This window comes from Papio anubis, chromosome 6, assembly GCF_008728515.1.
Source record: "Papio anubis isolate 15944 chromosome 6, Panubis1.0, whole genome shotgun sequence".
Classification (NCBI taxonomy): domain Eukaryota; kingdom Metazoa; phylum Chordata; class Mammalia; order Primates; family Cercopithecidae; genus Papio; species Papio anubis.
This window is the reverse complement of record NC_044981.1, coordinates 65,072,661-65,093,428: the sequence shown is the minus strand read 5'-3', so window position 1 is coordinate 65,093,428 and position 20,768 is coordinate 65,072,661. Positions and strand designations below refer to the sequence as shown.

At 38.4% G+C, this 20,768-nt stretch overlaps 1 protein-coding gene across 4 annotated transcripts in view; it reads left to right on the top strand.

Annotated features, from left to right (window-relative positions):
- Positions 1 to 219: 219 nt before the first annotated feature.
- The window catches only part of LMBRD1 (LMBR1 domain containing 1), a 129,291-nt gene continuing 108,742 nt past the window's right edge, over positions 220 to 20,768 (top strand). For 3 of the 4 annotated variants that reach the window (XR_004184313.1, XM_031667153.1, XM_031667154.1), the window contains exons 1-3: positions 220 to 559; positions 6,827 to 7,003; positions 16,678 to 16,738. Coding sequence is in view for 3 of the 4 variants with exons in the window: in XM_031667153.1 (XP_031523013.1) it covers positions 491 to 559; positions 6,827 to 7,003; positions 16,678 to 16,738 (307 nt within the window). In the remaining variant the exon portion in view is untranslated. Of the gene's footprint in view, positions 560 to 6,826; positions 7,004 to 15,497; positions 15,525 to 16,677; positions 16,739 to 20,768 lie in introns of those variants that run through there. The other variant, XM_021937398.1, reaches the window with a different exon arrangement.

Genomic DNA, 20,768 nt, shown 5'->3' with positions numbered 1-20,768 from the left:
TCTTGCAATCACACACATTCCACCTTGTACACGAAGGCCAAACTTCCTTTTAGTGAAGAAGTATAAACCTCTAAACTTGACTTGGATCTCCAGGTCCACCTAGTCCATTCTTTGTGGAGTTCCCTTGCTGTTTCAGTCTATCAGCTTAGGCTGAGTCAAATATCCCAATAAGGTTGCCCTGCTATGAGCCAACAACCTGCGCTGCCGCCCTGCCACATCTCAGCGGGCGCGGAAGCCTGCGCGGGCAGCGTGGTGACGTCACTGCGTCCTGACGCGCCCCGCCCCTGAGCAGTCCTTGCTGCCCCGCCTCCACCCTGCTCGCCGCCAGGGGACGCTAGTGGGTCGAGTCTCCTTGGCAACCACTTGCTCCTCCTCCTCCGCCCTTTTAACCTTTAGGGTGCGCGAGTGCAGTGTACCTCGCGCTCTCTCCCCTTTCCCCCTCCCCTTTCCCCACCCCTGGCGCTCTGGTCGGTCTGGACCGGAAGCGAAGATGGCGACTCCTGGCGCGGCCTCGGCGGAGCTGGTGATCGGCTGGTGTATATTCGGCCTCTTACTACTGGTAGGGGAGGCGCTTGGAGTTTTCCCGATGTTTGGACTGGCGGAGGAAGGGAGGGGCCGGCCCTGCAGTTGGCCTTGCCGGACCCCGAGACCCTCTTCGCCCCGCCCCGCTTTTAGCCTGGACTATGGAGGGCTTTTCGGTGTTGGGGGCTTGGGCGGGCGGCGGGGGCAGGGGGGTGCCGATTTTCGGTCGCTTTTGCTTTGATTTCACTGATGACGTCTAGGGTTGCAGGGTCCTTTTTGGAAGCTCTTGCCGTCATCCCTGATTTGGGCAGTGGGGCCGGTGGGGTTTGGGGGCGGAGGAGACCCTCGGGGTTGAGAAGCATGTAGTGGCCTTTCGTCCTCTGTAAAACAGTGGCACACAGTGTGGGTCGGCAGCGCTGGATCTTTGCAAGTTAAGTAGGCGCTGGCGTTGTTTACTTGTCGCCTTCTCTGTATGTTTTTCCCCCCATGTTCCCTACCCTTGGGGCTAGTGAGTCTCCAACCTCTGTACCCATTGTGTGATTCTGCCTTGATGACGTGAGTTGCTAGTTCTGACTTCCAGGTGTCACATTCTCTTCAAATCTTTTTTTGATTGGTGTAGATACCTGTGGAGGGCGTAGCTGTAGCCCTCTTTATTACCAGTATCGGAGTATATACTACTACCTGTCTGCCCTCAGGTGCTTTCTTTTCCAGTGATCTTATTTCTGCATATTCAGTGAGCAAAATGTAGATTGAAATGGCTTAAAGTGGCCTGGCTATTACTTCCCTATTCATATTAAAACCCTTTGTTTTATTTTATTTGAGAGTTCAATTTATTTCCTTTCATAACCTCTCTACCTTCTCAAATCTTCTCTTCTCATCCTCCGAGCCTGTAGTTACTTTCTGTTCCCATTTATTTTGACCTTTTTGCATTGCAAAACAAAACAAAAACCTCCAGTTCTGGAAATCAGGCTTGTTTCGTTTTACTTTAATTGTCAGATCCAGTCAGTGTCTGGTACCTATGTAGTATGTTCTAGTAAATTTTTGCAGTAGAGACTAAAAAAAAAAAAAAAAAGAAAAGAAAAGAATGGTGTGAAAATTTAAGAAAAGGATCCTGTTACTGTCATCACTGTCACAGATAAAAATACTGCCTTTACCCTGGAATATGTTAGTCCTCTCTTGGAGGAAATGAAACCCTAAAGGTTGACTGTGGTCTCTGCAGCCACCCAGTCCTGTATTCTGAGAGCCCCCTTGGCTTTTCCAGTCCATCAGATTTAGTTTGTTTAGAAGAAAATAAATAAACATGTAATGTATGAAAGTTAAGTGAGACTATCTTGGCAGTTATAAATTAATAAACATTTACGGTACGGAAGTGGTGTGAATTTTAAGAGGATGTTAACGAAACAAGATATGGCTTTAAAGAGGGCCTGAAGATAGGTGGGAAAACTGAAATTCTTGAAACATGTATTTTATGGACCGAAAGCCAAAGTATGACTAAATAAAGTAGGACTTAAGAGAATAGACAACAATATTGGAAGAAAATGAGAATTGTGGTAGAGTTTGGATAGATGAAGAAGGGAAGCCATTTAAGTTGGCAATATTACAGCAAGGACAAATAAAATCAGAAGGGAATTAGGAGTTTGACACTTGAATGTTGGCGTGGATAAGAGCATTAGGAAGAAGGACTCTTGTTTACATTTCTGCAAATCTCTTTAAATCCTGGTTTATTAGAAGAAAGGCTGGTTTCTTATGTTGGCTTCTACATTCAGTTTTTTAGGGTATGTTATTTTGGTCGAAATGTATGAAGAAAATACAGCTGCAATGATAGGTAGTGAGAAACAGAGGAGCATTTTTCAGATAATTGTGGATGTTTTTTGATCCTACACCAAAGCCCAACAAGTGGAAGATTCTTAAAGGTCAGTTGCAAGGTGGAATCTGAAACCCTATCAATGAGCTTTTCATTCATTGTTACATTAAAATCCATTAGCCCATCTTGCACTTTGAAAGGATCTTTTACCCATGCATGGTTTTGTACTATGATGCTATGGCCACTTAGAAAATATTGGTTTACTGAGTTATGCACATCTTTTAAATATGGATACATTTCATTACACAATATCAAAATATCACATTTCATTAAATTGCAACTGATCTTGTCAGAAATGTCTCTGAAAATTCTAAGTATTGAAGAGTTGTCAAGCTTATAGTTGTGGATGTAAGTCTTTCAAACTCCAGTTTTCATTTGAAAGTTTGACTCTTATCATTAGTATCAAATACCGTCAGTTTTTCTTTAAGTGATAGGTTCCCTTTGTTCATTTGACAAAATCTGCCAAAAAGCGAAGTCTGAATAACCATAGTTTGACGATTGTTCTTTCAAGTAAAAATGGTGTTCCTTGAAGAGTGGTTGTTTTAGCTTTTAACTCTAAACTTTTCCTGGAGATGGCCATCACATCTTGGTATGCAACAGAAGGACTTTATGTATGCATGCTTCATATTTTACCCCACAAAGTATTAAAAAGAGTCAAGGGTTGAATTTCAATAAAATGAATTTATACTGCTTTGGGAAGCACCGTCTTAATTTAAATTGTCCCTTTTTGAGCTTGTGGTGAAGAATACAATGATTACTGGTGCAGTTTGGTGCCACTGTCTTGAGTCACACTAATGCACCAGTAGTTTTACCCACTGTGGCTATGAACCATGAGTGCAAATGCCAGCACAGTGAAAAAGGCAAGTAGCATCTTAGTATTTATTATGAGAATAGTTTTCAACTTCTGAATTTCCACAAAGGATTCTGGGGACTACCAGGGCCTAGGGATTTCACACTTGGAGAACTTCTGCCGGTCATCTACTAAAGATTCAGGACATGGGCCAGGTGTGGTGGCTCACACCTGTAATCCCAGCACTTTGGGAGGCTGAGGCAGGTGGATCATTTGAGCTCAGGAGTTCGAGACCAGCTTGGGCAACATGGCAAAACCCCATCCCTACTAAAAATACAAAAAATTAGCCGGGCCAGGTGGCAAATGCCTGAGGTTCCATCTACTTGGAAGGCTGAGGTGGGAGTATTGCTTGAGCCCAGGAGGTGGTTCTCGCAGGCAGTTGCAGCAAGCTCTGATAGTGCCTGAGCAACAGAGGGAATCCCTGTCTCAAAAAAAAAAAAAAAAAAAAAAATCAGGACATGAATGTTGTCTGCTTTTGTCATCTTGGGCAAAAAGAATGGACTTCAGCTTCTTCCCACATAAAGAATTGTTAGATTTGGTCCCTCATGCATGTAATCTAACTATGTCTGTCTTTGCTATATCAAATCTAAACTGTTCTGTCTAGCTCCAATGTCCTCTGTAATTTGGCTCACACCACCTTTAAATTGTATTTGCCATTACAGTAGGAGACTCTCCGTTTTTGTAAAGCAAATTTATTCTTGTTCCTTAAAGTGTGGGCATCATCTGGGAACTTGTTAGAAATACCAACTATGTGACCCCAGTCCTACTGAATCAGAATCTGCAGTTTAATAAGATCCCAGACGGTATATCATGTGTTCTCATTAGTTTAATAAAGATTCATCTCTTCTCATTCCTTCTTCTGCCCCAGTGGTTCGCAACCTTGACCTTTCATCAGAACCACCTGGGGAGTTTTAAAAATCTCTGTTCAGACCAGTTTATTTTGAATCTTTTGGGAGAAGTTGGGGGGACTTTTATAATTGTTAACAGAATTATATATTTGTTTCTTTTATCAAATGCTCTAATAACTACTATTTGTTAAGTAGTTACTATGGCCAGCCACTATGGTAAACCCTTTATATCTCATTTAATCTTTAAAGCTTGTTATGAAAGAACTATTCCTATTGATGAGGATACTTGGTTTTATTTTATATTGTAGTAATAATTGATAACATGAACAAAAAGCTCTTTAAGGTTATCAGTTTTAAAACCATTATAAAGGGATTCTGAGACCAAAAAATTTGGGAATCTCTGGCTTAACTCTTCTGCCTGGTTGCCCTTTCGCAGCTTGTCTGCCTGATATTGGCAAAATTCTTTGTTTGTAGTAATACCTACAAAATTCAGGTTTTCTTTCATTCTTGAAATCCAATAAAAAATTTATTGGAACATTTTGTGTCAAATACTGCTAAGGATAGAAAGATGAGGCTCAGCTTTTAAAGACTTCAAAATAAATTTGGGGAATGTTAAAAATATTTGTGAATTCCTTTAAAAACAAGCTCATTCAAATCTTAATATAAAGGAACATTTTATGAAAAATAAATTTCCCAAAATCAAGAATTTGAGCCTAGATCCTTTTTGTTTGTTTGTTCCAAAGTCTTAACTCCCTTCTCAATTTTTTCTTGCTGTTCTGTCACCAGCTGAAAGACCAGCAGTATGAAGGAATGACATGCAGCAACTTGGATGGGTTTTAAATGCTCTGTGCCAAATGACACAAGCCAGACTGAAAAGACAACATAGTATGTGAAGGCATTATGATATTCTAGAAAGGGACAGAAAACAGATAGTGGTTGTCAGGGTGATACCGGTGGGCTGAGGGAGATCCCCAAACACTGGTGGGATCTCAACCCCAGCTGGTTTTCAGGTGCTTGACACTGTCATGAGAACACATTAAAAGGCAAGTCAGAAAATAGTGCAAGTATGGAGATTTATTAAAGGGAAAGTACACACTCTTGTGGGCATTCTTAAGAGAGAGATGCTCAATGAGGTTTGGAGTTTCTACATTTATGGGTTTCTTTATCCAAGGGATATATTCATGAAAATTCCTGGGAAAAAGGTAGAGACTTCTTGAAATTATGGTGCCACCCATTTTTGCATCAAATATGAGTGGTCTCGGAACTGCCATGGTGCTGGTGGGTGTGTGATTGAGCATGTTAATGAGCATATAAGGAGGTCCTAGGTGAAACCTAGGTCAAATCCATTGCCATGTTGGGTCCAGTGGGTCTTAACCAGCTTGGTCCACACCCTGGTTTTTCAGGATCTTATTAACCCTTAGCCCCTAGTCATGAAAACTGCTCTGTGGAATTTTTTAGGAGTTCCTACAAAGGGTCAAAGGAATTTTCTGAGATGATGGAATTGTTCTTGTATCTTGCTTGTGGTAGAAGAATTTGGAAGCTGCAAAACCAGTTTGGTGGTTTTATTAGTTTCATTTAGGCCCTGGAACTGCAGGATGCTCAGAAAGAAAGTAACCAATGAATCTGTTGAAAAAGTGAAAAGAAAAAAACAAGGCTTTTAAAACTACCAGAGCTCTTATTTAGAACAATGGTTCTCAAGTTTGGCTCAGATTGAAATCCTCAGGCATTTAAAGTACTGATGCTTGGAGGAGGCTTATGCTCCATTGATAGAATTGATTGGGGAATGTAGGGAAGGTATAAGGGTATTTAAAAGTTACCCAGGTGATTCTGACTCACAGTCAAGGCTGAAATAACATAGTCTCTGTCTGCAATTCCCTGTAATTGAGTAGAGTAGAAGTTCTCAAAATATAGCTCCGGACCAGCTGCAGCCTCACCTGGGGAAGCTGTTACAAATGCAGATTTTCTGGCTCCACTCCAGACGGAGGATGGGGCCTAGCAATCCATGCTTTTAACAGTTCCTCCAGGTAATTCCGATGCCTCCTAAAGTTAGAGAATCATTAAAGTCCTATGCACTGTGTTAGTCCCTAGAATGGTGTTGGTAACTATTAAGAGTACCTGGCTAACTAGAGATGTCAACCTCTATCTCTGAGTGAACTTTTTTCACTGGAAAGCTCCTTGCTGTGCACATGTATCCATTTTCAGCATTGACTTTTCTTTGTTTAATGCTCTTTAAAATTTAAATTATAATATGATAATTGCATGGCGATTACTGGCAGTTAATCTTTAGCTCAATGCTATTCTTGAACTGTCAGAACAGGTCAGAAGTTAATTTTCATCCAAGTTATATTCTGTAATGCTTCAGTAATAAGCCTAAAATAGAACAGCTTCTACTCATATCTCCTTTAGGTTGGAAAAATCTACAGGGAAAAAATACTCAAAGCTAGTTATAACTGTGATGTGTGAAACCATTAATGTTTGCACTGTGTTGGGTGAGGAAATATGTAACTGAGCACTGTTATTAATAGTATTGTATTTGTATGCCTACGTGATGTACTGCATTCATGAAATAGGCTTTGAAAGTTATACATCTTGGACAAGTTTTTAAGGATGGTAGGCTTACCTTACACAACTAAAATAACCTTTACTTCACATAAGATTTCCTGCTAAAAACTTTCAAACATGTGCAAAAGTCAGAGAAAATATATTGGGTAGTAACAAACATCTCTTTTTGTTCTATTTCAGGCTATTTTGGCATTCTGCTGGATATATGTTCGTAAATACCAAAGTCGGCGGGAAAGTGAAGTTGTCTCCACCATAACAGCAATTTTTTCTCTAGCAATTGCACTTATCACATCAGCACTTCTACCAGTGGATATATTTTTGGTTTCTTACATGAAAAATCAAAATGGTACATTTAAGGTAAATATAATCTTACTTTGCAGATTTTTTTTTTCCTTTCAAATTTCTGGCACAGTGAGCAGTCCGATATATATTATGTTTTATTTTTGCGTCTGGGAATGAATGAGAATGGAAATACAACATAGAGGCTGAGAATGTGACATCTAACCTGATAGATTAGAAGTAGACTTTCAACTGACATAAAAACTATTAATTCAGCAACCTTGCAAATGCTTCAAGTAATCATAATAGGTTATATATTTTTTGCTGCTCATAACTCCCTTGAAGCTTATTTGATTTGCATTAATGCAATAAGTACATAATTTAGAAGGGCTTTTGTTAGTGGCAGATCGGGATCCTAATCTCTGTTTCATATTGAGTCCTTTGAGTCAGTATAGTGTAGTGAATTAGGCTGGCAATTATAAGACCTGAGTTCTAGTCTTGACCCTTAACTGTCTAGCTGCGGACCTTTAGCCAAACCACTTAACTTTTCTGGACTTGAGGTTCCTCATTTTAAAATTGAAGGGTGTGGACTAAAGGTTTCTGAGTTTCCTTTAAATTATGCAAATTACTTTTAAGTTTCTTACTAGCTGAAGCTTCTATGACTCAGAAACTGTCGTTATAGTTTGTTGTAACCCCAGTATTTAGCTTTAGTACTTAAATATTTGAATGAAATAGTATTTCAGTTATCTTAATAATGCATGATTACAAAATAACTTCCTGAATTGGGCTAAATTGGGTAAATAATTTTTATTTTATTTTATTTTATACTTTATGTATTTTTTTATTTTATTGAGATAGAGGCTCACTCTGTTGCCCAGGCTGGAGTACAGTGGCGTGATCTCGGCTCACTGCAACCTCTGCCTCCTGGGTTCAAGCGAGTCTCGTCCCTCAGCCTCCCAAGTAGCTAGGAATACAGACGGGCAGCCACCATGCCCAGCTAGTTCTTTTTGTATTTTTAGTAGTGATGGGGTTTCGCCGTGTTGGCCAGGCTGGTCTTAAACTCCGGGCCTCAAGTGATCCACCTGCCCAGCCTCCCAAAGTGCTGGGATTGCAGGCATGAGCCACCATGCCTGGTCCAAATGGGGTAAATAATTTGAAAATATTTTTGTAGTTAGGTTTAAATTTATTCTGATTACTGTGGCAATTAGATATATTCTGATTGCTATGAAAACCACATTTTTTTCCTGTACACCATTTATTTAGCAGTTTTTAATTGAGCACTTAGTGTGTGCCAAACATTATAATGTTATGAAGATAGTAACTAACATCTATTGACTATTTGCTGTGTGTCAGACTCTATTTTAAGTGGTTTACATTTAGTAGCTTCCCTTGATCTCTCTGACAATCCTGTGAGATAAGTAGTTTTATCTATGGTTTTCATGGGTGAAAAATCAAGATTCAGAGAGGTGAAGTAACATAGCCTGTAAGTGCTGCAGTTGGGATTTGAAGCTCCGCAGTCTGGTTCCAGAGAGCTTTGTTCATGAGGTTTCTTGGGAAGATGGCTTCTAAACAAGGAAGAGATACTTTCAGGTAGCTCAGTAAATGGGGTATCTACCAGTGAGTCTACATTTTTTCAAAATATAAACTTAATTCACATTTTATATTTTCGGTTGAAACATTTCTAGAGAAGATGACTAATTTTACTGGTATCGTTGGGTTTTCTCTGCTTTTTATTATTGGGCAAGAAGAATGCACTTTTAATAATGTTAGACATAAATAATTAAATGGTTGATTGTAACATTATGAGGTCATTTTCTCTGAGAAATAAGTGTCATTTTAGAATTACATTCTATAAAAATGTTTAATTTCTTGTGACTCTGTATATAGCTGTGTTTCTTAGATAAAAGATTTTAACATTTTCAGAATTTCTGGATATTCTTTTTATTTTAAAATAGTGTAGTGTAATTCCCCATGTACAGTACGTAATTATAAATTTCTAGGATATTTTTCTCTTTAAAAGCTGTTACTTTTAAATAGATAATGATATATATGTATATGCATGTATTATAATGTCTGGAGGTAATATAATTATCCCTGGTATAATTATTGTTTGAATTGGATATTTTTTTAGTTTAGAATTGAGGATGTTTGATTTATTTAGATTTTGTAGGAAAACATTTCATCTTTAAATTTCTAAAGTATTTTCATGAAATTATGAACTTTCTATTAGATTAAGTATTGTTTTGGGCCCATGCTTAAATTAGTGGTCACTTCCTGGGAAATAGATTTGCTTTGTTTCTTTGTTTTTGATATTTAAATCTATGAGATTGCATTATACTTGTTTGAGCAAGATTTTAAGAATGCATTCACTAAAGAAGCAAAAATATTAACTATAAAAATTTAGGGTGCTTGTTTTAATACATGTGCCCTAAAATAAAAAATATGACTGTAGTTAACACGCTTACTTTATATTTGTTAAATCTAAATGTTACACCAATATTTAGAAGGAGAAAAAAATCTGTTAAAGTTTTTCCCTCTACTTTTTAAAACTTTGTTTCATTATTAGGATATTAGTTATTCATCAATTGTTGGTTCTCTTTTTTTTCTCCTTTTCTTTTTTTGAGACAGTTTCACTCTTGTTGACAAGTTTGGAGTGTGATGGTGCGATCTTGGCCCACTGCAACTTTGCCTCCCGGGTTCAAGCAATTCTCCTTCCTCAGCCTCCTGAGTATCTGGGATTACAGATGCACACCACCATGCCCGGCCAATTTTTTGTGTTTTTAGTAGAGATGTGGTTTCACCATGTTAGCCAGGCTGGTCTCGAACTCCTGACCTCAGGTGATCCACCCGCCTTGGCCTCCCAAGGTGCTGGGAGCCCCTGTGAGCCCCTGTGCCTGGCCTTTCCTACTTTTCATTACTAAGTTGTCTCTAGTTCTGTTTGTTTTTAGCTTAGATAATGTATCAGTTTTTTCTTGGTGATTTTGTTGATACCTTGAAACATTCTGTGTGTCTGTATTTTCCCTTCTCATTTTGCGGGGCTTGGTGAGGATTAGTGCAATTCATGAGTTTTTATTTGAAACTGGACTATTTGCTGATTCTCAAAGAGTAGAACTGAAAAAAATTTTGAAAACATTTTCCAAACTCTAGACAATAGTTTTTTTCCCAAAGTTATTGCTGAATTCAGGTGCCTAGTGAAAGATAAGTTTAAGTGTTTAAGAATTAATCCTTCAAACTTCATGCCACGATTATAAATGTAGTCAGAGTAAAAAGGATGCCAACGTGGTTTTAGTCTATTCCAACCTTATTTGTAAAGATAAAAGTACAAGTTGACATTGTTTTCCATGATGAATGCTAACGTATACTAATATTTACAATGTGCATTTGAAATTCCTAAATGAATATATGCATTTTCTAACTTTCTCTGCTTCCACCTCAAATATTTTGAAGCCTCTCTCTAATTATGGACTTGGCTTGCAAAGTATAATGATTTGAAACTCCACATATCAATGATTGCTAACATTTTTCTTAAAAACAGAAGGTGCCCAGACTTTTCTGTGAGCAGGCAGTCATTGCTAGTTTCTTTATTTTTGTTTTAGTTACCCTCCTATAATTTTCTCTGCCTTCTTATGGCAGGGGTATGTTATAATGCCTGAGTTGTTTCTGTTGACCTTTCTTTCAACATATGGCATTATTAATAATTTTAGCTAGATAATTTGTTCCTAGCTTTTTTCTAAAATAATTAACTTTTTAGATAACAAAAAAGAACCTTTTAGAGTACAGCTGGAAGTGCTCTCTTTAACAGTCTTTGATAGTTGGCCAATAACATTGGATGGGGATATACATGAAATATACTGATCCAATGGAAAAAAAAAAGAAATTGACACTAATATGAATAAATATTCTTTCTTTTATACAACATGTAAAAATAAAAAATTTAGTTAATATTAAGGTATGTCGTGAAAACGTTTAATGTTTTGGTGTTTGTTCACATCTTACTCCTGTTCCCTAATTATGAATATCTTTATGGCCTGTTATTAGATGTCTGAGCTAAACTCTACTGCTCCCTCATTCCTAATTTCAGCTGGTGGGAATTGTATCTTAGAACTTTGTGCTTTTTATTGAACCTTAATTATGTTTATTTACTTAATACTAAGTATGTAGTATGTGCCTGACAATTGTAAGTACTGGAGATTAATTGTTAAGGCAAATAAGGTTGTTTTTCTTATGGAGCTTAATCTGCAATGCTAGATCAATAGTCAACAAATAAAATAAGGTCACTTTATAGTGATAAATTCTATGAGGAAATATAACAGATTGATATGAGAGTCTAGTCAGGTTATGAGTGTTTTGGAGAGGGGCAAAGCTGCTGAGGTTTCTTGCCATGACACCTGGATGAGGAGCCAATCTAGTAAAGAGCCAGAGGGAGAGAGCCTTTAGGGAGAAGCAGCAGCAAATATAGAGGTCTTTAGGCCGGGATGAAGTTGGCTTATTTGGCTGATGTGTGTTGTTGAGGGTTTTGCTTTGGTAAAAGCTGAGATCCAGAATAAGGCAGGAGCCAGCTTGTTTATGACTTCTAAGTCATATTAATAAGTTTAGATTTTCTCCTAACTGCAATATGAAGTTAATGAAGGTAAAAGATAAAGGTGACTTGGGCTAGAGTGGTGCTAGTGGAGAAAAATGATTAAAATTGGCATGTATTTTAGAGGTAGAGCTGCTGGGATTTGCTTATAGATTAGATATAGGGGGACAGGTGAAGGAAAAAGAAAATTGGAGCACCGATGCCTAGGTTTTTGTATACCTTAGAGAAATAGGGAAACCTGGAGGAATAAGAGGGCATATGCATGTGTGCACGGGCAAGTGAGGGGGTGTAGAGAAAAGAGTTATAGTTTGGACAGGCTACCTTCAAAGTGTGTACTGTACTATCTATCCAGGTGGAGGTGTTACATAGGGAGTTGAAGCTCTGTGAAGAGCTTAGTGCTGGAGAGAAGTATTTGGGAAGCAACATATGGATGAAATCTACAGTTATGGACTGACTAGGAGCTGGGAAGACTGAGTAGTCAGAGAAGCCTTGACATTGGACCGAGAACTGGAGTTCTCTGTTGTGTAGAAGGTCAGCTGAAGGGGAGAATCTGCAACGTGAGAGATAAGAAAAACAGAAGAGGGAGGCTTTGTGGAAATCAGAATAATGTGTTTCGGAAAGAAAGGATGATAGCTTTTTCCAGTGGTGTTGAGAGGTGAAGTGAGTTGGGTAGAGAAGTGATTGGTGGCTTTGATCAGTGGTGACCATGAAGAATAATTTCAGCAGAACAGTAGGGTGGTTACGTTGAGTGGGTTAGATATGAACAGAGAAGTAAGGAAGAAGTGATAAGGAATGCTGACAACTTTTCAGGAAGTTTTTGTTCTCTAGGAAAGTGAGAAGAGGAGTTAGATAGTGGTGGTTGTGTATCTCTTTGTGTTTAGTAGTTACTAGAATTTGTATACTTTAGAATTCAGTAGAGTGAGAGGAATTTTTGAGGCATGAGAAGGTATCATTGCAGGTGCAGTTTCCTCCAGAGGACGAGGGTTCTCAAAGTGAAAGGGTTGGGTGTAATAGGAGTATGGGTACTTCAGAGTAAGGAAGGTCTAGAATTTGGATACAAATGGAGGTAGGTTTTAGATTTAATAGTAAGTTGAGTGAACTGTCTTGGGACTACATATTATTTTAGAGACCTCTAAGTCAGTATTTCTCAATCATGGACATTTTGCCTTGGGTAATTCTTTGTTATGGGGGGCTGCCCTGTGAATTGTAGGTGTTTAGTGGCATCCTTGACTTCTTAACTCCTAGATTCCTGTAGCATACTGACTCTGCCCACCATGTCTCTGAACATTGTCAGATGCCCCATGGGGATCAAAATGGCTCCTGAATGAGAACCACTGTTTTTATGGTGAAGTTACCAGGTAAAAGTGAGGAGAATCATGTTGGAGTTTTGGGTTATGCAGCAGGTTTCAAAAGTCAACTTGAAAAATGGTGAATGGAATTTACATATGCCACCAATTACATTCTTGTTCTGTGGAATTCATATCCTTGTCTTCTGAAATATTCTTCTTTAATATTCTTTATTTAGTTCTTGATTGTCTCACATTCCTTTTGTGTCCTAAATGACTCTGAAGTTCCTTTTAGTTTCTACTTTGAGAGGCAATAGTTTATAAAACATATCAGGGTCATAGTGGTTCCCAAAATTAGAAGGAAAGTTTTACAAACTAAGCTCTCTTGACAATACATCAAGTATCTTGGAGGCAAGAGAGTATGTAAAAGCCAAATACACTAATAGTACTTGAGTGATATTGTATATCTTACACATATTTGTAGCTTTAAAATAGTAACAGCAATACTCTTGTTGCTACAAGAACTGGTGAGGCAAAAGATCCTTATAGAGTAAAAGATGCTAGATTTCAATGATTCTTTTGCTTCACATTAACCTTCAGACTTTGTATTTTTAATATTTTTTTTGAGATTGGGATTTTGTCCAATTTCAAACTAATTTTTAAGTGATTCTCAGTGGAGACATTACTACCTCCTGGGGCTGTCTTGGAAATTGGTGGGAAGTTTGTGTAACATATAATAAGTAAAAAAAAGATGGTTGTCATTATTCTCTGGCCCATTGATACATTGTTCTTAATTTGCTCATCTTCAAAATCCTTTTAGGCCAGGCACGGTGGCTCACACCTATAAACCTAGAGGCTGAAGCAGGCAGATCACTTGAATCCAGGAGTTCAAGACCAGCCTGGGCAACGTGGTGAAACCCAGTCTCTACAAAAAATACAAAAATTAGCTGGGCATGGTGGTGTGCACCTATGGTCCCAGCTACTTGGAAACCTGAAGGTGGGAGGATCACCTGAATCCGGGAAGGTCTAGACTGCAGTGAGCCATACTCATGCCACTACACTGCAACCTGGGTGACAGAGTGAGACCCTGTCTCAAAAACAAAACAAAACCCACAAAAATACTTTTAAACTTCTGTTTTGATATAGAAGCAATCACTAAAGAAGCACAGCTCTTAGGAATTGAAGCTTTGATTATGTACATACTCATTTGGATACTTGAATCATTGATGGAAAAATTTTCAATGATTGTACAGAATTCTCCCCAATGCTTTCCCATTCTGTGTGGTAAGCACTACTTACATTTTCTTTTCATTTTTTCTATAATATGTTTGGGTATTTCTTTCATTACTTTTGTTAGACAAAGATTACATGTGTTAAAACTTTTGGTTGTGATTTGTTCTGTTTCCCCCTACTCAAAAGTGCTTCATGGATATCTATCTATGCTAGTTTATATAGGTCTCATTGTTTTTAATATCAACATGTTATTCTATGTTATGCATGTACAGTAGTAAATTTTACTATTTCTATTCTGGCATTTAGATTGTCTCCAGTTTCATTTTTCTTTTAAAAAATATTTTAAATGACCCTACACCGAATATTGTTGGGTAAAGGACTCTTGGGCAAAAACCAATAAATGTTGCTTGGTACAGGCTCTAATTTACCCTGACAAGGGTCAGCAAGTGCTCAGGTTCTTTTGTAACTTACTTATGCAAAGAGAGAAACTCTCCCAAAGTGCAGGTGCTTTAGTAGAGGTGTATAACCTCCTAGTGTTTTCTCTCTCTCTTTTTTTTTCTTGAGACAGAGTCTTGCTCTGTTGCTCAGGCTGGAGTGTAGTGGCATGATCTTGGCTCACTGCAACCTTTGCCTCCCAAGTTAAAGCAATTCTCATTCCTCATCCTTCCAAGAAGCTAGAATTACTGGTGTGTGCTACCACGCCTGGTCTCAAACTCCTGACCTCAAGCAGTCCATTTGCCTCAGCCTCCTAGAGTGCTGGGATTGCAGATGTAAGCCACCATACCTGGCCTCTTAAGAATGGTCTTGCAGGTAGAATAAACACCTTGGATTTGGGTGCCAAGGAATATGAGCTGAGTAGGTACAAGTGGTTCACTGAGTGCTAGGACATACCAATTGCTGAACACCTGGAGACTTTGGGTCTCTTAGTCCCATGAGTAATGGAATTTGGTACAGCTCCTGCTGTGTGGGAAAGGAAGGGCCCACTTGGGCTAGCTTACCACTTTGTAAGAGCTCCTGAGGTAATTTGTTGGACAAGTAGTATTGTCCAATGAATAAAATATCTATGTACTAATATCCATCCTAATTTGTGTGAATATTTTTAGAATTGATTCAATAAAGAATGTCTACATGGTAGACTATCTTAATGTGTAGCAGATGGTTTTCCCTCCACATTTTGACATTACTGGATGCTATTGTTTTAAATTTTGCCAATAGGTAGGTGAAAGATTATATAATAGTAGATTTTCACGTTTTATTAGTAAAGGATAGTGATTGGGAAATTCCTCCTTGTTGGTCTTTTTCAAATGTATTTGTGGCCCTAGCTTGTTTTTTCAGATGATTTTTAGAATGAATATGTTAATATACTCTACTTCCTAGCACAACGGGATTTCGAAATACACTCTACCTCCTAGCACAACGGGATTTCGATTGGTGATATATATTAATTTCAAGATTAATTTGGATAGCAGTTGGTATTTACAATCTTTACATGTGGGAACAGGTGACTTTCCATTTATTAAATTTTTTATATCCTATGATTTATTTTTTATATGATTAACATACATTTTTCTATTTGGCCTATTAAGGGTTTATTTGTAGAAGTAAGTTTGGGTTTTCTACATTTTTTGATCTTTTAGACGTTTGTCAGCAAGAAATTTGTAGCTACTCATTGCTAGAGGTGTTTATGGGCAAAAAAGGAGAAAAGAAAAGAAAACTCCTAAATTATCTTAAGAGAATTAAATATTGATGCCCTTTTTTAAGAGCACTTGTAGAATGTTGACACTGACTTGAGCTCTTAAAGTGTTTATAAAAAGTTGACCTGGATTCTAAATTGTATTTTATACTTAATAGCAGTAATAAGTCCTTTAGATTCTCCAGGTTTAATTTTTCACATGCACAGAATTTAGAATATAGGCCAAAAGACTTGACATTGTACCTCAGTTCTGACATTATAGGGTATAGTTTTTTCTATTGGAAAAGATTAATTTGAATTATATTTTCTAAGTTTAGTAATTTGAACAACACTTATGTGGGATGAATGCAAAGGAGATTAGACTGATTTTTCTTGTAGGTTTTTTAAAAAAATGTATAATATGCTCAAATATGTTCTTTCTGAAGTACAAATCAGGTTTGTTAATCTCTCCTTAAAATTCATCACTATTTTCCATTGCCTTTAGGACAAAGTCCAAAATACTTAGCATGACTCAGAAGCCCCTGACATATATGTCCTTCTCTTCCCTTTCTCCATCTGCTTTCTCTTACCTTTCCAAAAGCTCAGTTGAATCTATATTTAGCTTCTTGAAGTTCTTTTTCAAACGTTCTGTGTACGTTCTTTTCTCCCTTCTTTCCTTCCTACTATTTTCTCTGTTTCCCTGAGATCATTCTGATCCTCCCAGGATCAGAAGCCATTCCTGATCTTCAGTCTGAGTTAGGTGCCTTTTGTCTTTGTGTTTTCCCAGAACTGTGCTGTCTTATCTCAGCATTTACATACTGAAATTTGTCTGTTGTCTGTCTCTCACTTACTGAAGGCATAGATTGTTTTTATTTGAGTGGATAGATTTTGGAAGTGATATTCAGTTGTATTAAAACCTAACTCTTAATTGTTAGGCAAATGGATGTTTCACTAATATTTCTGTTGTTTCCTTTTATCCTAGGACTGGGCTAATGCTAATGTCAGCAGACAGATTGAGGACACTGTATTATATGGTTACTATAGTAAGTATCTTTCAGTTTCTTTTCCTATTGGGACTGCTAACCAAAATATTGATATGGCTCCGATGGGTGGAGAACCCCAGGTTCTTCCTCTTGGGTCGAATTAGAAAAAAAACGACATGGACACATGTGGAGCAGTTTTAAGGAGCAGGGCGTTTAATAGTCAAGAAAGAAAGGGGAAGAAAGAAAGAAGAAACTCTCCTGTGCAGAGACAGAGGGAGGCGACTTCAAAGCTAAGAGAGGGAACCCCACCTGCCATGGATACCAGTCAGGTATATGAAGAGGCTGGAGGAGTCAGTGTTTGATTTGCATAGGGCTCAGGGGATTGGTTTGACCAGGCATGTCATTCACATAGCCTGCAAGAAAAAAAAACGGGCCCTCCCACCCTAGCCTGTTAATATGCAAATACAGGGTGCCATGATGTTCTACACAGGTGGGGATATGTGGGGGCGGCCATGTCGCCAGGAACATGTGGGGCAACGGCAAGAAGAAGAGTGCGGGTATTGCCAGGTTTGGGTAGATCCAGTTTCTAGTGGCCTGCATTTGCATGTCAAAGGGTGCCGGCCTGTCTCTAAGAGCCAGGGAAGAAACTTTTCTGGAGATGCTTTAAAAAAGGAAAACTTAAGGACCCTTTTCCTCTCTATCTGCCTAAAATAATTTCTTAATAATTCCTACAATATAAAGCTACATATAAACTTTTAATTTGGAAACCACATAGGAGATTTCTGTTTTCTACAACAGGAATGAATAATATGTATTCATTCTCAAAATCCTGAAACTTCTTTAACCTACTTTGCTTCACTTAGATTCACTTTATATCTCTTCTTTGTAGTGGTTAAATCAAGTTACTTTAAATCTCACCTCTCCTTTTATCATTATCAATTTCCTGCTCCTGTTTTCTTGGTTTTAAATTTCAGTTTTCTAAAAATTTTTTCTAAGTATTGCCATTAGTAGACTTCAGTCTCTGGGGAATTTATCCTACCAACTTCATTGTTCTCCATAGAGTCATTTTAATCCCGGACTTATGGTTGCTTGGCTCCTCCTCCCTCCCTCCCTCAAACATCTTTCTCAGTATTAGATTATAAAAGCTTTATAATAATATGAAAGCTAAATGTTTCCAAAATTTTTTCTTTGAATAAACATGAAACTTGTGTTTTATAAAAAAAATTGTGATTGTTGAGTTAGGAGAGGGATGTCATTTTTTTCAGCAATGAAGTAAGATGCTGAATAAGATTTCAGTAGGACATTAAATGGGAAACAAAAAAAATCTACAAAAGTTTCTGTGGATGGGAAATGTTTTCGAGTTCTATTGAATTTTTTTTTTTTTGAGACTGAGTCTCGCCCTGTTGCCCAGCCTGGAGTGCAGTGGCACAATCTCAGCTCACTGCAGCCTCTGCCTCCTGGGTTCAAGCGATTTTCCTGCCTTAGCCTCCTGAGTAGCTGGGATTACAGGCACACACCATCACGCCCAGCTAATTTTTGTATTTTTTAGTAGAGATGGGGTTTCACCACGTTGGCCAGGCTGGTCTTGAACTCCTGACCTAGTGATCCACCCACCTTGGCTTCCCAAAGTATTGGGATTACAGGCGTGAGCCACTGGGCCCGGCCCCATTGAGTTTTAATTCAGCTGCTTTGCTCCTTTGCCTTTATTCTGATCTAATATCTGTAGGCCCCATGAAATTTTATTTCTTTCAGGTAGATTTTAGAAAGAATTTATGAAATTTCAAAATATAATATTTCTGATGAATATATTAAGTATAATAAAACACAATTTTGACCTATTAAAATTTTTGAAATGGAGCTATATTAAGTAGAATGTTGCCTTTTTAGTATAAATAAAATATAAATTACCTCTACACAGAGTTTTAGGGGGGAAGTCTGTCTCCTGTATGACGCTAAAGTATAGTCATTCTTTAGAACATATGATGAGATAAGCCAGTTTATACGTTTGTGAAGTCAAGGTCTACGATCTCTCTTATCGTTGAACCTAGAGGCCATTGGACTAATCCTTTGTAACTAAGTTCGCAAAAGACTTGTAAACTGGAATGTTAATTCATGCAGCCTTTTTCAGTTTGTTCTATGGAGAGAATTAAACCTACAGAAAAGAATTTTAGTAATTATTTTTCTTAGTCCTCCCAAAGGTAGTGTGTCCTCAGTCCACTCAAGGATAATGTGCCCTTAGTATCATTTTAAATGCCTGGGAGGTAAGTTAATCATTACAAACAGTAGATGTCTTGGGACTTAAGGCTTGATTTTCTGTAGAACTTAAGTTATAGTGAGAAATATAATTGCTTTGACTAGGATAGTTGAGACACTGATCTAGGAAAAAAATTTGTTTGAAAAGCCAGATTATGAATTGAAAAATTTGTTTTATGACTATGGAATTAAAACAGGAAAATTTGATTGGATAATATGAATAGTTGTTGTTATAATATTAGTCATCTTCATCTCAGCTATGGCTAATAGGCCTTTGGCCCTGACCCAGAGGTGACCTACAGCTAGGAGCCTGAAAGGATTCCACAGCTTCGAACGTAGTTACTATCCTGAAGCTCAGCTATTTCTTTTGAAATGCTAGATACTATCTAACTGCCCTAATAGGAAGCATCTAATATGTCTTCTCCTGGATTTTGAGAACTATACAGAGTTCAAATAGAAAACACAGTTTTTATCCATCTCTTCTGTCAGATGCTAAGGTCATCTAATCCTTCCTACCCCTCCTAATATATCAGTGTATTTTCATTATCTAACCTTGCCAGGCACTGTGTAAGACTTTTACATTCAGCATCTTACCTAGTTTTCATGAATGCCCTCTCTACCTTGTGTGTGTGTGTGTGTGTGTGTGTGTGTTTTCTACCTTTCACAGATGAAGAAATTGATGTGGAGAGATGTTGAAGATCACTTTGTTAGTGAATGGCAAAGCCCAAAGTGGTTCTTATTTCCTCAGCTGTAGCTTCTTACTGTTAAGTGAGCTGCCTTTTGAGAAATAGTACTGGAGATGTTACCTGTAAGAATGATTAGCAGCACTGACCTCCCAAGAGCAGCTTCAGAAATCATCTGGGGACTTTTTTTTTTTTTTGGCAACAGAGTCTTGCTGAAGTGCAGTGGTGTAGTCTCAGCTCACTGCAACCTCCGCCTCCTGGGTTCACGCGAGTCTCCTGCCTCAGCCTCCCTAGTAGCTGGGATTACAGGCACATGCCACCGCGCCCGGCTAATTTTTGTATTTTTAGTAAGAGACGAAGTTTCACCATGTTGGCCAGGCTGGTCTTGAACTCCTGATCTCAGGTGATCCTCCTGCCTCAGCCTCCCAAAGTTCTGGGATTACAGATGTGAGCCATTCATTTTGCCCGGATCCCTTTTTTTTTTTTTTTTTTTTTTGAGATGGAGTCTCACTCTGTAAGCCCAGGCTGGAGTGCGGGGGGCGGGATCTGTCACTGCAAGCTCCGTCTCCTGGGTTCACGCCATTCTCCTGCCCTCCAGCCTCTTTCAGTAGCTGGGACTACAGGCCAACCACCTTGCCTGGCTAGTTTTTGTATTTTTTAGTAGAGACAGGGTTTCACCCTGTGTTATGAGATGGTCTCAATCTCCTGACCTAAGTGATCCAGCCCGTCACCGACCTCCCAGAGTGCTGGGATTACAGTGAGCCACAGCCTTGACCTTTTTTTTTTTTTTTTTTTTTTTTTTTTTTTTTTTTTTTTTGAGATGAAGTGTCCCTCTGTGGTCCAGGCTGGAGTGCAGTGGCTGGTTGACTCTGCAATGCTCGCCTCCGAGGTTCAAGTGATTCTCTTGCCTCAGCCTCCTGAGTAGCTGGGATTACAGACGTTCGCCACCATGCCCAGTTAACTTTTGTATTTTTAGTAGAGATGGGGTTTTGCCATGTTGCTCAGGCTGGTCTTGAACTCCTGACCTCAAGTGACCTGCCTGCCTCAAAGTGCTGGGATAACAGGCCTGAGCCACTGTGCCTGCCCACTGGGGACATTTTAAGTAATACGGAATGGTAGATTGTATCCAGAGAGATTCTGATATACTTTGGTGT